At 43.9% G+C, this 15,526-nt stretch overlaps 1 protein-coding gene across 2 annotated transcripts in view; it reads right to left on the minus strand.

Annotated features, from left to right (window-relative positions):
- Positions 1–13,540, minus strand: part of BLTP3A (bridge-like lipid transfer protein family member 3A) — a 59,778-nt gene extending 46,238 nt beyond the window's left edge. For both annotated transcript variants that reach the window (XM_059938891.1, XM_059938889.1), the window contains exon 1: positions 13,351–13,540. In XM_059938891.1, the coding sequence (XP_059794874.1) occupies positions 13,351–13,394 (44 nt within the window). In that variant the 5' untranslated portion in view covers positions 13,395–13,540. The remainder of the gene's footprint in view (positions 1–13,350) is intronic.
- Positions 13,541–15,526: the final 1,986 nt, after the last annotated feature.

The following is a 15,526-nucleotide window of genomic DNA, read 5'->3' on the forward strand; positions in this document are numbered from 1 at the left end:
GATGCACTGTAATTTTTAAAATATTTATTTATTTATTTATTTATTTATTATTTTTTGGCTGCGTCGAGTCTGAGGGCGGCATGCAGCATCTTCACTGCAGCATGTGGGATCCTCTGCTGCAGCGCACGGGCTTCTCTCTAATTGTGGCAGTCGAGCTCTAGAGCACGTGGGCTCTGTAGCTGTGGCCTGTGTGCTCAGTAGTTGCAGCGCTGGGGCTTAGCTTCCCCATGGCATGTGGGATCTTAGTTCCCCGACCAGGGATCGAACCCGTGTCTCCTGCACTGGAAGGCAGATTCTTTTTTAACTTTTTATTTTATATTGGAGTACAGCTGATTAACAATGTTGTGATAGTTTCAGGTGCACAGCAAAGGGACTCAGCCATACATATGCATGTATCCATTCTCCTACAAACTCCCCATCCCATCCAGGCTGCCACATAACATTGAGCAGAGTTCCCTCTGCTATACAGTAGGTCCTTGTTGGTTATCCATTTTAAATATAGCAGTGTGTACATGTCAATCCCAAACTCCCTGACTATCCCTTCCCCCCATCAGAAGGCGGATTTTTAACCACTCGACTACCACGGAAGTCCCATAGATGCACTATAATCTATTTAATAAAGTCCCTACTGATTTCTCTTTTACATTCATTTCATTAAATAGCCATGTAGGTTTTTCTCACTTGTTTGATTCCTTCGTAGGATGAATTCATAGAATTGGAACTGCACATTTTACATTTTGACAGATATTGCCAAATTTCCCATCATAGACATGATACTGATTCACAATCTCAACAATTATAACCGATTGTAAAAATTTCCCCATACCCATGGTAGCTTGGTAATTTGAAGCACTCCTATTTACCCTACTCCCCATCCCAATATTAAGCCATCCAATATTCTGGAGATTCTAGAGAGGTTCTCTTTCTTTAATTCTTAACAATAGTCCTGATGAACATTCTAATTCCCTCCTCTAAGCCTGGAGCCTTTCTAGTCTGTTTAGCTGAAACACTAATACCCTGTCTGGCTTGAGCTAGTCTTCTTCTAGAATTTAATATTTGTAATTTGGTCCACTAGCAAGGGTCCAGGCAGGTAAATAAGGCATGTTACCTATCGACTCCTCATCTAATTGACTGTTAACATATTTGACCATCACCTGGAATATGGCTGCAATTTCTTATCCATTGTCTTTTCTACATACCCTTTTATTGATCATTCTAGAATTAGGACTGGGATAGGGGGGCTCCTCATCAACTGTAACTCAGAGACAGCTGCACTCTGCCCTCTCTTAATTCTACAACCATTCAGTTCCCATAGCGACTGGGTCCCAAATTCTTTCCCCTACGCTGGTCTTGAAGATATTACACCTCATGACCCAAGTCTTGGCATTTCTCACTTTGTTAGAAACATTTGTCATCCTAACATATTCCCCTTAATTTCTTTTACTTCCATGTCATGACAATTCTCAAGCTTACATCAAGAGTAAGAATTAATGAAATCCGAATATTGTATTTCTAATTTAAAAACTTATACACAAGCTCTTGGTTTAACCAAGTGAAAGTGTACTTGCTAATGCTCAGAAAAGAAAGGCCTATTCCATTAACGGGCACTGTTGGTTATTTGCTATTGAATGAGAAGAGATCTTTGTGGTATAGCCTTAAATATCTAATTAGAGAAGTGTAGCAGGCAGATTATCTGAGTTTTAAAAATTGCCCTAGGAGGAAACTGAGGAAAAAGGAAAACCACACCATACACTGAGGCTGTCCTTAAGTTTTTAGCAGAATGGGCCCTAATTTTGACCAACACATATGCTTATTTTAAGAGGCACAGACTGCTCAAAATGAATTATTCCACATCTGATGGAGAAAGAAAAGCCCTGTCAAACCTTTGAGTAGTCTCCCCTAGGGATCATTTAATGAACAAATACCTAAGATAGCAGCACAGTCAACTAAGAGTTAGTAGGTTCAAACCGTAAAAAGTAGCTGTGGAAGATACAATGAAGAGTTTAAAATAAAAACAAATGTCTCTAAGGAGGACTATGAGCTCCCTGAAAGCTAGAACTGTGTCATTTAGATCTTTGTCTAACACAAAGTCCAGGATAAGGATGTTCAATTAATGTTTACTGATAATAAGAAGCAAATAAATGATAATTGCCAAATAAGTGGAATGAACTAAGGGGTATATCCAAAAATCTATCACATTCTTTCACACATTGCAAATCAACTATAATATGTCTGATTATCCAGACATGTTAAACCAGGTTTAAGAGTGCCATCTGTAAACACAGAAATAAATATAAGCTGTGAAGCTGAGGTTAGAAGGCACACCCTTCCCCACTGCGATAATTAGAAAGTGCAAGGTTTTTAAAAAGGAGAGAAAGAGAGAGGTTAAGTATATTCTAAAAGCTCTATCTAAAAGCTTTTATGATAAAAAAAAATAACATTAGAAAAATGAAAAAGAAAGAAGATATTTCTCTGAGAACAAAAATTATTTTTAAAGTAACAGCTAACATTTAATTGCTTACTCTATTCCAGGCACTGTCCTAAGCACTTTCTTATACATTTTTAATTAATTTATTTCTCTCAATGACCCCATGATATAAAAGACAACCATTGTCTCCAATTTATAGATGAGGAAACCTAAGCATAGAAAGGTTAAATAACTTGCCCAAGGTCACAGAGCTACCAAACTGGGATTCAAGATCAGGCAATCTGGCTCAAGAACTTGCAGCCTTGCCCACACTAAACCATCTCTCTGACTTTAAACAAAGTCAACAGAGGCAGAGGAATATGGAGAAGCTCCAGGTGCCTCGGACGCTGGTCGATGGCAACAAAGAACAAGCTGAGCCTAATCCAGATGCTTTGGCATAGTATTCAGGCTTCTACGACCTAGGCTCTATCCTTCCAACATAATTTCTAGCTGTGTTTCACCCCTAACCCCTCATTTCAGTGACGCAGAACCACATGCAGTCTCCTAAATGTACCTGCTGCTTCTCAACCCAGTACCACCGCTCATGCAGCAAACTCTGCCTGGCATCACCTTTCTACCCCAACTGTCTGTGCCCCACTGGCTCCGCGGATACTTCTGAATGCTCTACTGGGCTTATTGTTTACAGGCCTACTTGTCTCTATAGGCAGTTAAGTCCCTGAGCAGGAATTTTGTCTCATTTCTCTGTGAGTTCCTGATGCTTGGCATACAATGCAGGTGGTCAATAAAAGTTTCTGGAAAGAATTAATGAATAAATGGTCTCAGAATCAGAGTCCTCAAAGACAGCCAAGAGCCAGGGGCTAGCTGAGCAGAAGGCCAGACTCCGCATCTGAGAATGGCTGAGACACTACCTGCAGCTGAATATCCAACTTTCTTGCAGCAGACCTTCCTCAGAGAGGCTTAGGAACCTCTCTTGTGGGCTCCAAGGACTGAGGAGCCACAGCCAACTCCACCTGAAAGGAAGGGAGAGAGCGAGGCTCTGCTGAGTTCAGCAAAAGGCTATCCCCCAATACACTGCCAGGCCTCTAACTTCATATCGACCTCTGTCAAGTCATTTCCTCAAATGAAATGAGTTCCTGAACACTGCAGCCCCTTCTTTCGCTCAGGTTAAAAAACACAGATTTCAAAAAAAGAGACACAGAGAGAGAAGAAAGAAAAACCGATTTCTCTTAGAAAAGGGAAACGCATTTTCAGCTTGTTTTTTTTCAGAAAAACAGGTATTTTCAGCTCTGCCTGGGAAAGCACTACACCAGATGGCGGGAGGAAGTCAGCTTGAATGAACTTAGCCCATCCCTATCTGGATTGTCTACATTTCAGAACTCCCCAACTTTCAAATGACTCACACATACCAGTGCCCAGACCCCTGCTGCCCAGACCCCTGCCCCATCCTCACTGCCACTGCAACAAAAACCACTTTTGGAAAATAAAAAACAAACTTGGAGCTTCCAGAGTATCTGTGGATTGAGGAGCTATGAAAGTAAGAGTAGCTTAGGGGAGCTGACCCTGTAGGACATATTATGAATTAGAGTTGGTCTAGTTAGAATAGCGTTCCTGCTCCCAAGTATGTTCTCTACTCCTCCCCTTGAGATGGGTGAAATCATATATCCTAATGAACTGGGAATTTTGGTGAGATAGTAAAGGGAGCAGAGCATATAGGCCTGAGGGTAGGGGGATATGGTAGCAGAGGACTGAGGGTAGAACCGGGGCAATGGGTGCATGAGAAGGGGGGCCTTAGGAGGTGGGAAAGAGACATAAAGGAGAGAAGAGCAAGTATATCAAGAGCAAACTTGAGCTATTTCAGATTCCAGACTAACTCAGTGGTTCTCAGCCCTAACAGACTCAACTCTACGAGTGGTATTGCCAAGAGTGACAACATTTTCTAAAATAACATTCAAAACAATCTTCCCCCATGGTAGCTGCAGTCCTGGAACATTCACTCTAGTTTAAAGCTATGCAGAGAATTCCCTGGTGGTCCAGTGGTTAGGACTCCGTGCTTCCACTGCAGGGGGCACGGGTTCGATTCCTGGTCAGGGAACTAAGATCCCACAAGCTGTGCAGAGCGGCCAAAAAGAAAAAAAAAAATCTGTGCAGTACTTTGTGTTTACATGTAAGTAGGCATATATAATCTAAACAGGTAATTCACCTCTGTAAACATCTAACAAACATTCAGAAGTCAAAAAGGACAAAGGACAGGGAGTTCCCTAGTAGCCTAATGGTTAGGATTCCGGGCTTTCACTGCCGTGGCCCAGGTTCAATCCCTGGTCGGGGAACTGAGATCCCGTAAGCCACTTGGTGCGGCCAAAAGTAAATAAATAATTAATTTTTAAAAAGACAAAGGACAATCCTTCTTTGTGTGAAATGATTCTGCATACTGCATGACGTCAGCATCTCCAGCCCACTCATTAAATGCTGGTCACACTCCTCAATCACAACCAAAATAAAAAGTCCTTGCTGAGATACAATGATCTCAATGATCTAAAAGATCTTACTCCAAGGAATGGGAAAGAAAAACGTTTTCTTCTTCTTCTTCATCTCCCCGCCTCCTTCAAATGGTTCCCTAACAATCAAGACCCAGATCTCCATCTAGTGAGCTTATATTATATATAATTAACACACTATTGCTTTTGTGGGCTAACTGGGAACCTATTCAACATTTATAACACTATTTCTACTACTGGACCACACACTCCAAATTTCAAACTTAGAAATAAATTTTGAGAACATAACACTTCCATAAGTCAGAGACTTAAATACACTGACCTCTCACCATCAGTGTTCTCATTCTTTAAATGATGGGCTGACATCCAAGATAGATAGATATAGATATAAATATAGATATAGATATAGATATATCTCCAAGGCACTATAAAGACTGAGTATACATGTAAAATGATCATTGCTGTGGGCAAATAAAACAACGTCAATCAACAAATAATTTATAATACATCTAGTCCTTATTTTTGTGGCAAGAAGGTACAAACTACATACCCTTTACCTAACTTGCTAATGTGAATTATTTTTACACCTTAGTTTTTCCATTTACTACAGATATTGATTGATTCCACTGCTTATAAATATTGGGAAATGTTCTTTAGCATCTATAATCAGCACCAGTAGCACTTGCTTCATCACGCAAAGATAAAAGGTCCCTTAATGATACTGGGTGAATTGGATTCCTTGCCCTTCTGCTCTCCCACCCCCACTCCTGCTCCGGTCTATGGTTCCCTGAGTATAACTATGCACTCCCACTCCACATACCTTCTCCTGCACCCACTTCACCCACTCAAAACATCTTCAGACTCTCTGGTTTTCAAAGTAGCCAAAGGACATAATCCCTGCCATATGGAGGTCACACTCCAGTGGCTGTAGAGAATTAAGCTGTGATAAAAAGAACCTTTTTTTTTTTCAGCAATTAATGCCATACTTAACAGATTATTATTCAACCAGGCTTTATATTAGGTGAGGGTAACTAAATGACCTCTAATTTTTTTTTTCACTGTGAGAATACAGTATATGATTGCGCTATCTTCTTAAACTTTGGATAATTAAATCTTCTAAGGACCCAACCCAGTATTACATTTCAAGTATTTCACCTATGCTGAGGTCAAAGTTTATCTTGTAGTGTGCCTTGATAAGAAAAAAATGATAAACGGGACCAGCCCTTGTTTCCTTCTCTCCTTAAGCAGTGATACAGAGCATTCATCTCTACCTCTCCGAAACATAATTCTTAAATATCTAAAGAATTAGACATTTGGGTAAGTTAGGCACTGTTAGTGATCTCTCTTGAGCAACTTTAGTAAGATAAGTAGTAGTCACTGTTCATTGAATACTTTTTCAGTATCAGGCACTTTTATACATTATTTCTAATCCTCAAAACAACAGAGTGCATTATTATCCCCCATTTTACAGATGAGAAAACTGAAGCTTCAAGAAGCAAAAAGACTTGCTGAACACCAGTTTACAAGTAGCAGAGTCAGAACGTACAGCCACCTTTTAGAATCCAAAGTCCTGGTTCTTTCTACTACAATGACATGCCTCTCAATTTTTCAAAGCAGCTAATTTCATTATTTGTGAATCATACATTAAGCTTTGTACGTCAGATACATATGACAGTACTGATTTGAAATTTTTATTGCTTATAAATGCTACTTTTTAAGACACAAGATAACCACTTTATGATAAAAGAGAATCATCCTTGGAAAGTTGTAAAGACTCTAATACAAAAACTATGAAATTCAAATTTTAGTTTCTTTAGTAAAGATAAAAGACTATGCCAATGGGGTACTAAGCTTATAGAACAGAATGAAATTATTTAATATCCAGGGTAGTCTGAAGACCAAATATTTAACAAAAACTCAAACGCCTAAAGAACGGCCCCTCTTTTCTCTCAAGGTACATGACTGTTATTTTGACAGGGAGCAAAGCATCACATCCATTCCAAGCAAGAAATGTTATAGGTTAATGGTTACAAATTACCCTAATTATTTTCATTGAACCTCCCAATTTGAACATTTCTCCAAAAAGATCTTCTGTTTTCAAGGTTCTGACATTTGCTTGTGACTCAAATTTACAAATAAATCAGAATTTGAAAATTAAACAGAGGCAAAAATAAAGTGGCCATCTGGTTTACCACAGATGAAGTAAAGAAATTTTCAAAACATACCCATCAGAATGACTAAAATGAAAAAGATAAAAAATATCAAGTGTTGGCAAGGATATAGAGCAACCAGAACTCTCATACATTTCTGGTGGAAGTGCAAATTGGTACAGCCACTTTGGAAAACTGTTTGGCAATATCTATTAAAATTTAACATATACATATCCCACAACCCAGAAATTCCACTCTTAGGTATATCCCCAATCAATATGTATACATTTGTTCACCAAAGGACATGTACTAGAATGTTCCTAACAACACTATTCAGCATAGCCCTAAACTGGGAAACTATCCAAATGTCCATCAACAGTAAAATGTATAAATGCATTTAGGTATATTCACATAATAGAATACTAGACAGCAATGAAAATGAAAAATCTACAAATTGATACAACAGAGATTAACCTCACAAAAATAATGTTGAACTAAAGAAGCCAGACATGAAAGCTACATTCTGTGATTCCATTTATATAAATTACAAAAAAAGACAAAACTAATCTTTGCTGTTAGAAATCAGGACAGTGGCTACCCTTTGGTAGAGGTAATGATGGAAGGAGACACAAGGGGGCTTCTTGGTGCTGATAATATTCTCTTCCTTCACGTAGGTGCTGGCGGCAAGAGTATGTTCAGTAGATGAGAAGCATTAGAGCAGCAGAGTGATTAAGGAGCCCGGCTCTGGGGACTTCCCTGGTGGTGCAGTGGTTAAGAATCCACCTGCCAATGCAGGGGACATGGGTTCGATCCCTGGTCCAGGAAGATCCCACATGCCGCAGAGCAACTAATCCCGTGCGCCATAACTACTGAGCCTGCACTCTAGAGCCCGCACTCCGCAACTACTGAGCCCGTGTGTTGCAACTTCTGAAGCCCGCATGCCTAGAGCCCATGCTCTGCAACAAGAGAAGCCACTGCAATGAGAAGCCCGTGCACTACAACAAAGAGTAGCCCCCGCTCGCTGCAACTGGAGAATGCCCGCGCACAGCAACGAAGACCCAAAGCAACCAAAAATAAATAATAAATAAAAATTTTAAAAATAGGGCTTCCCTGGTGGCGCAGCGGTTGAGAATCTGCCTGCCAATGCAGGGGACACGGGTTCGAGCCCTGGTCTGGGAAGATCTCACATGCCGCAGAGCAACTAGGCCCGTGAGCCACAATTACTGAGCCTGCGCGTCTGGAGCTTGTGCTCTGCAACAAGAGAGGCCACGACAGTGAGAGGCCCGCGCACCGCGATGAAGAGTGGCCCCCGCTTGCCGCAACTAGAGAAAGCCCTCGCACAGAAACGAAGACCCAACACAGCCAAAAATAAATATAAATAAATAAAAATTTTTTAAAAAAAGCTTTAAAAAATAAATAAATAAATAAATAAATAAATAAATAAATAAATAAAATAGAACAGATGATTAATAAGGCATTTAAAAAAAAAAAAGGAGCCCGGCTCTGGAATGGGAGTGACTGCGTTAGAATCTCAGTTCCATCACTTACTAGTTACGATTTGGGGCAAGTTACTTAACTTCTCTGTGCCTCATTTATTCATCGATAAAATGGGCCTAATGTCTCCTTCACAGGGTTAGTCTGAGGATTAAATCATCATAAGACTTGTAAAATGCTTATTCGCACAGTTGGCTATTACTATTAAATATTTGCTGAGTAAACAAAAGCGCTTATTCTGAAGCAACGCAACAAGATGAGGAAGGAAACAAATACATATATGATTGCACTACTGCCAGAAAATGCACAAAATAATTATTTGGGAAATGAAGATGACAATAAGTGAAGTCTAGTATAAAGGGGCGTGATCTGGAAGCTGAGACTAGGCCTACAAACCTTCACCTAAACAGACCCTGGGCAAGCAGGGCAAGCCTCTCTGAGCCTGCAGCTCCCAGCAGTCCACCGGAGGCTGGCCCAGTGATCTCTCCAGGATGATGAGTATAAACGAGTGGAGGCACTGATCAGAAACAGAGGGCTGAGCTCACAGTCAGGCTCTCTTATTCTCTGAAAGGACTCTGAAATCTTCTATGCCTCTGAATTTCACCTAATGCTTATGTTTTTTAAAATGTCTATCGTGTCTATCAGCCACGTCTTTGTCACTCGGGGTCACATTTCCCACAGCCATTCTGAGTAAATAATTCAGACTTCTGATGGGTTTCTAAAAGAGCCAGTTGGATTAGTTGCTGTCACCCATACCATGGAAGTGTATTCTCTGGCCATGTGATAATAGCTACTCTTTATTAAACGCTACTTCCACGCCAGGCACTATAATAAATACTTTATCCCCAATTCTCAAAAAATTCTGCAAAGCATGTAGTATTCTTCCTTATTCTCATCCTTTACAGATAAGAAAACTAAGGCTCAGAAAGGCTGCCCTGTTCATTAAGTGGCAGAGCTGGAAGGTGAATCTAGCTTGTCTGGCTCCAGAAAAAACGCTCTTTTCCTGAGCCATAGTCCCTTGACTCACTTTACAATCTATCATATTTCTTCTTACTTGTATAACAAAAGGTCTTAGCTAAGGTGTTCTAAAACAAGAATAATCTAATTCGGTGAAAAATCAATTTTGGATATTTTTTAAATGATTACTTTTGTTTCTAAGTAAAGGTCTCCTCCTGGGTTTATTTAAATGAATACTGTACATTGAAGCTATTTGTATTAAACAGCAGTCATCCAAACCATAGGTTAAAGCCCTTAGAAGAGATTTATACTTCTTTCCTCCTGAATCCCCAGTGCCCAGATCAGTGCTTGGCCTAGACAAGACACTTAACAAAAGTATCTTGAACATCACCTCCTTCAAATCTTGTTTACCAAAATACTCTACTAACAAGTAGGATGCATTCCAACAAGAAACTTTAGTACCTGAAACTTCATGACCAAAATTAAAAATAATATGTGAGTCACTGGGGTATCCTTCCTGCTATAGGACACTCTTCCAGGTCAAGCGGCACTGTCATCATCAGCAAGTAATTATTAAACACCTATAAATATTTACTTAATATAGTAACCCAGTATCCCTTCTCTTCTCTCTCCTTCCCCATCAGGTTTGGCAAGACACAGAAGCTATAGTTCCCCTCCAGGCAGGCCGGCCTCTGTATGTGTAGTAGAGACCATACAAAGACACAAATGTCACATGTGATTAAGGCAGCTTTTCCGAGTTAAACCAACAGAAAGGCCTCAGGAGTTTGACCTTTCCCCCAATCAGACCCATGTCCTAGCACTTTTCCCGGAGCCCTGAAATTGCAGCCCTGAATAACCTTCTCCCCCTACCTCCTCAGTCAACCCACACAACCCTGAGGAAACAAGAAACTTCTCCCAATGTCTGTCATACCTATCCCTAATTCATCTAAAAGAGGTACTTTGTTCACTAAGGATTCACTGAATGTGTCAGCATATACCATTAAAATTTTTCTTTAAAAACTCTATCTTCATAGAGGGTGCACAGAATATGAGTGTCCTATGGGGAAAGTATACCAGAATTAGAAAGCTGGGTTCTATTTCTCTGCCTTTTTTTTTGGCCGGGCCATGAGGCTGTGGGATCCTAGTTCCCGGACTAGGGATTGAACCCGGGCCCTTGACAGTGAAAGCGCTGAGTCCTGACCACTGGACCGCCAGGGAACTCCCTCTATTTCTCTACCTTACCTTCCACTGCAACTTAGGCAAGTCATTTATCCTCCTAGGCTTTACCTTCCTCAGCCATAAAATGAGAGGTTGAACTAGTCAAGGATTATTCAGGGCATTCACTCAAGATGCCTTATGGGGTGAAGGCATGTGCTTTAAGGGGTTCTTAACCCTCCCCCCCCCCGGGGAACTTATTTCTGGAGAAGTCTATGGCTTATATCAAATTGTCACACAAGTTGTGGCCCCCAAAATAGCCATATCTCATGTTTTATTGAGCACTTACTATGTGCTAGGCACTGCACCAAGCCCTTGTGTATTAACTCATATAACCCTCACAATAACCCTTTGAGTTAGATACTATTATTATCCTCATTTTACAGTTAAAGAAAGTAAACCAAAAGGACTTCCCTGGCGGTCCTGTGGTTAAGACTTCACCTTCCAGTGCAGGGGGTGCAGGTTCGATCCCTGGTGGGGGAGCTGGGATCCCCCATGCCTGGGGCCAAAGAACCAAAACGTAAAATAGAAGCAATATTGTAACAAATTCAATAAAGACTTAAAAAAAAAAAAGAAAAGAAAAAGAAACCAGAAAGAGCCTGGGCTTTTAAACACAGTGCTATGTTAGGTAAGGTCATCTCTAAACTTTAAAATTCTCTGATTCTGTGTTCACACAAATTAATGGTTTTCCTTTAGTTAAATTTTCTGTCTCGGGCTTCCCTGGTGGCGCAGTGGTTGGGAGTCTGCCTGCTAATGCAGGGGATACGGGTTCGAGCCCTGGTCTGGGAAGATCCCACATGCCGCGGAGCAACGGGGCCCGTGAGCCACAACTACTGAGCCTGTGCGTCTGGAGCCTGTGCTCGGCAACGAGAGAGGTCGCAATAGTGAGAGGCCCGCGCACCGCGATGAAGAGTGGCCCCCACTTGCCACAACTAGAGAGAGCCCTCGCACAGAAACGAAGACCCAACACGGCCAAGAATAAAAATAAATAAATAAATAAATAAAAGATTACTATAAAAAAAAAAAAAATTTTCTGTCTCATTTCACAATCATTAGTCCTACACATAAGCCTTTACACAGAACAACCAAATTTATGGAACACCCAAATGAATGTTACCTGAAAAAGAATATATTAAGGAATTAACCAAGTAAAGGGTCCAAAGGCACTTTCTAGCTCCAGCCTCCAATCTGCTTTTACCTTTAAAACATGGTGTGGTGATTAACCAAAAGATGTATCTGAATCTAATGACTAATTAAAGTCTAAAATCAAAGTAACAGTAAATTGGCCAGTGTCTGCCAGAAAAGGAGATGCAGTGACAGCAATAGTGTCTCACACACCACTCACCAAGGCAATGAGAAGACCAGGAAAGACACATGAGTGCAAGGTCTGGGGTCCCATGGTGACTGGCTTCTCCCCCTACTCGCACCTCCTGAAAACCACGGACCACTGTGGAGCCAAGGATTGGATCACTTTCCACGTGACAGACAACGGCTGTCTAAAGGTATTAAGGCATCACCAAGCCCCGCCTGGAATAAGGAGTGAAAACGAACTGAAAGGCTAGCTTCCAATTTTTGTGGACACCAGTTCTGACAACCTGCAATCGTAGTCAGGGATCAGCAGTCACCCAATTACAAATGAATTGTTTTGCCTGTCACCTGGCTCGGGTCCAAATGACTTGAGGGACATCACATTGCTTAATAAATGATTGCAAAGTAGAAGTGGATGTCGTTAGTTCTTTTCACAGGCTGTCAAAAAACCTCCACATCTTAAAGGGAAGGTTGTTGAAACTTTATGCCCAACTCTCATGGCCCTTCTCCATTTAGTCTATGTAAGGAGAAGAGAAGCAAAGGAAGGAGAAAGGAGATCAGAGGAACGGCCCTGGGTGCAAGGATTAGCTTTTTCAAGGGTGATGCAACAGGGTCAGACAGACGATGAAGAGGAGGAGCTGGGTGCTTCTGGGAAGGAGAAACCAGTGTCGGGGTTGGGAATCTGAACGGAATATGGGTTATGCAGGACTGGGTGACAGCGTTATTTAGAAGGGGCCGGGGAAGAAGGATCTAGCCCGGAGCAGAACTAGGAAGAGGAAGGCCGGGGTGGCGGTGGTGGGCGGGTCAAGAGGCGGGCAGACAGCCCCGAGGGAGGGGCAGCGGGTCCTCAGCCGAGAGGAAACACAGCGGGGCGGGCAGGAAAGGATGGAAACCGCGGGGTCCACGGAGTGACGGGCAGAGGGCCCGGGGGGCATGCAAGGGAGGACGGGGTGACCTGCCCGGCGGTGTGGGAACTGAGGGTGCGCGCAGCCGGTCAGGAGACCCTTGGGGTCGGGAGGGCCGGGGGGCTGTTAGGCTGGGGAGGAGAGCCTGGGCACCCGCGCAAGGGCAGGGGCGTCGGGTCCCGGAGGGCCCAGGGCCAGGGAAGAGCAGAGTGGTGACAACGTTCGGGGCCACCGGAGCGGGGAGGCGGCCGTCCGGCTCGAGTTGAGGCGGGGATCGCCGCCGAGTCCCGGCCCGGGCTGAGGAGAGGGAGGCCGGCCAGGAGCACGGCGTCAGGGAGGAGGGTCGAAGGGGGCGAGGAAGGGCCCGGGACCGCTGGGGCCGGGGCTGGCTCTCTCACCGGGAAAGGTGCTTCAGGATCTGCTTCTTAATGAGCCCGGCCATGCCGGAGCCGTGGCCCGCGTGGAAGGCAGGCGGGCAGCTGTGTTCTCCTCAGCCGCGGATAAGAGGCGGCCCCTCACCTCGCCGCGGCGCGGGGACCGGACGCCGCCGCCACAGCTGCCGCCATGGCGCCCTCCCGCCCCTGCCCCGGCGCCCGGAGCTCCGCCACGATCCCACCCACCCGCGCGGCGACAAGGAGATCGCGCGCGTCCAGCCTGGCTTGCGGCGGCCCGGGTCGCGCGCTGTGGGCGGGGCGCGCGGCGGCGGCGGCGGCGGCGGCGGGGGCGCGCGCGGCGAGGGGCGGGGCGGGCGAGCTCTGAGCTCTCTCTGTCCCCTCAGCCCCGCCTGCTGTCTGAAGCCGATGGAGATCTGAAGGGCTTCGCCTCTGAACTGCAGGAGGTTCACACCCCGGCAGTCTCCTTGAAGCATCAGGGAAAGGCGGCGTGTCTGTAATTTTTTTTTTAATTAATTAATTAATTAATTAATTAATTTATTTATGGCTGTGTTGGGTCTTCGTTTCTGTGCGAGGGCTTTCTCTAGATGCGGCGAGCAGGGGCCACTCTTCATTGCGGTGCGCGGGCCTCTCACTGTCGCAGCCTCTGCCGTTGCGGAGCACAGGCTCCAGACGCGCAGGCTCAGTAGTTGTGGCTCACGGGCCCAGTTGCTCCGCGGCATGTGGGATCTTCCCAGACCAGGGCTCGAACCCGTGTCCCCTGCATTAGCAGGCAGATTCTCAACCACTGCGCCACCAGGGAAGCCCCTGTCTGTAATTTTTTGCAGGAATTAGATAGATAATTGCACACCTCCTGGTCCGCTTCTCATTCATTTCCCTCACACGTTAACTCATTTGTTGAACACCAGCTAACTGTACTGCAGGAATCGGGCTGGGGAGTGAAAAGTCTCAAGGAACTCACAGGCCCATAGAACCACTGCGCTCTGCTGCTTTGTGCTGAAGAGTGAGAGGGGGGCGCCTCGCCATCCTCTATGTGCCCCTCTTAGCCTTTACCTGGTTAACCAAAGGATAAATGTTTACTCAACACATATGAGATGTACTGCAGAAGCACCCACTCTCAAATGCTGGGGGCAGCAGAAAATGAGGCAGTAACTTTAAATGACCAAGGGCTTTAGAGATAAACTTTGTTTTACAAATAAGGCAACTGAAGCCCAGGGGAAATAGTTGAAAGAGCTTACTGAAGGTCACAGCTACCTAGTGAGACAAAAGACTAGAACCCAAGTGTTCTTACTCTCAGTCCAGTGCTACTTCCACTCAGTCCATACACTTAAAAGTGTAACCCATATGCCGGGGACACCTGTAGATTCGGGCAAAGGTGGGAAGGTGGCAGTTTTCTGGACTTAAACCTTCAAGCAAAAACCTGAGCAAAATACTCTCTGAGACAGGCTTTTAGGAAATCTGGCCACCAGTTAATTTTAAGTTTATTCATTCTTGTAATTAGATAATACATGAACATAATACAAAAATCAAGATAAGCCTCTCCCCTCCCCTGTCCCTCAGCCATTCAATTTCCTTCCACTAAACAACTGTTACCCCTTTCCCAAATTACATTTTTGTTTTGTTTTAATTTATTTCATTTAATTTATTTATCTTTGGCTGCATTGGGTCTTCGTTGCTGCGCGCGGGCTTTCTCTAGTTACGGTGAGCGGGGGCTACTCTTTGCTATGGTGCGCGGTGTTCTCATTGTGGTGACTTCTCTTGTTGCAGAGCACGGGCTCTAGAGTGCAGGCTCAGTAGTTGTGGTGCACGGACTTAGTTGCTCCGCAGCACGTGGGATCTTCCCGGACGCGGGTTCCAAACTGTGTCCCTGGCATTGGCAGGTGGATTCTTAGCCACTGCGCCACCAGGGAAGCCCCCAAATTATGTTTTTAAAAGGGAACAAATCATCCTCAGCCTGGGTTCTCTACTATCCATTTTCCTCCATCAGGACTGCATAATCTATCATTATTTGTTCCTGTGCCCACTTCTCACCAGAATACATACCAGGGACCAATAGACCCCACGGAAGAAGAGATTTCTTGCCAGGATTATTGACCATAATCGCTCCTTCCCAATTTGGCTGTCACCTGCTGGGGTCTCAGGGCAATTTCTTGCATTTCTTGCTCCTTTTCCTAGAGCACCC

The sequence above is a fragment of the Balaenoptera ricei genome, chromosome 11, assembly GCF_028023285.1.
Source record: "Balaenoptera ricei isolate mBalRic1 chromosome 11, mBalRic1.hap2, whole genome shotgun sequence".
NCBI lineage: Eukaryota > Metazoa > Chordata > Mammalia > Artiodactyla > Balaenopteridae > Balaenoptera > Balaenoptera ricei.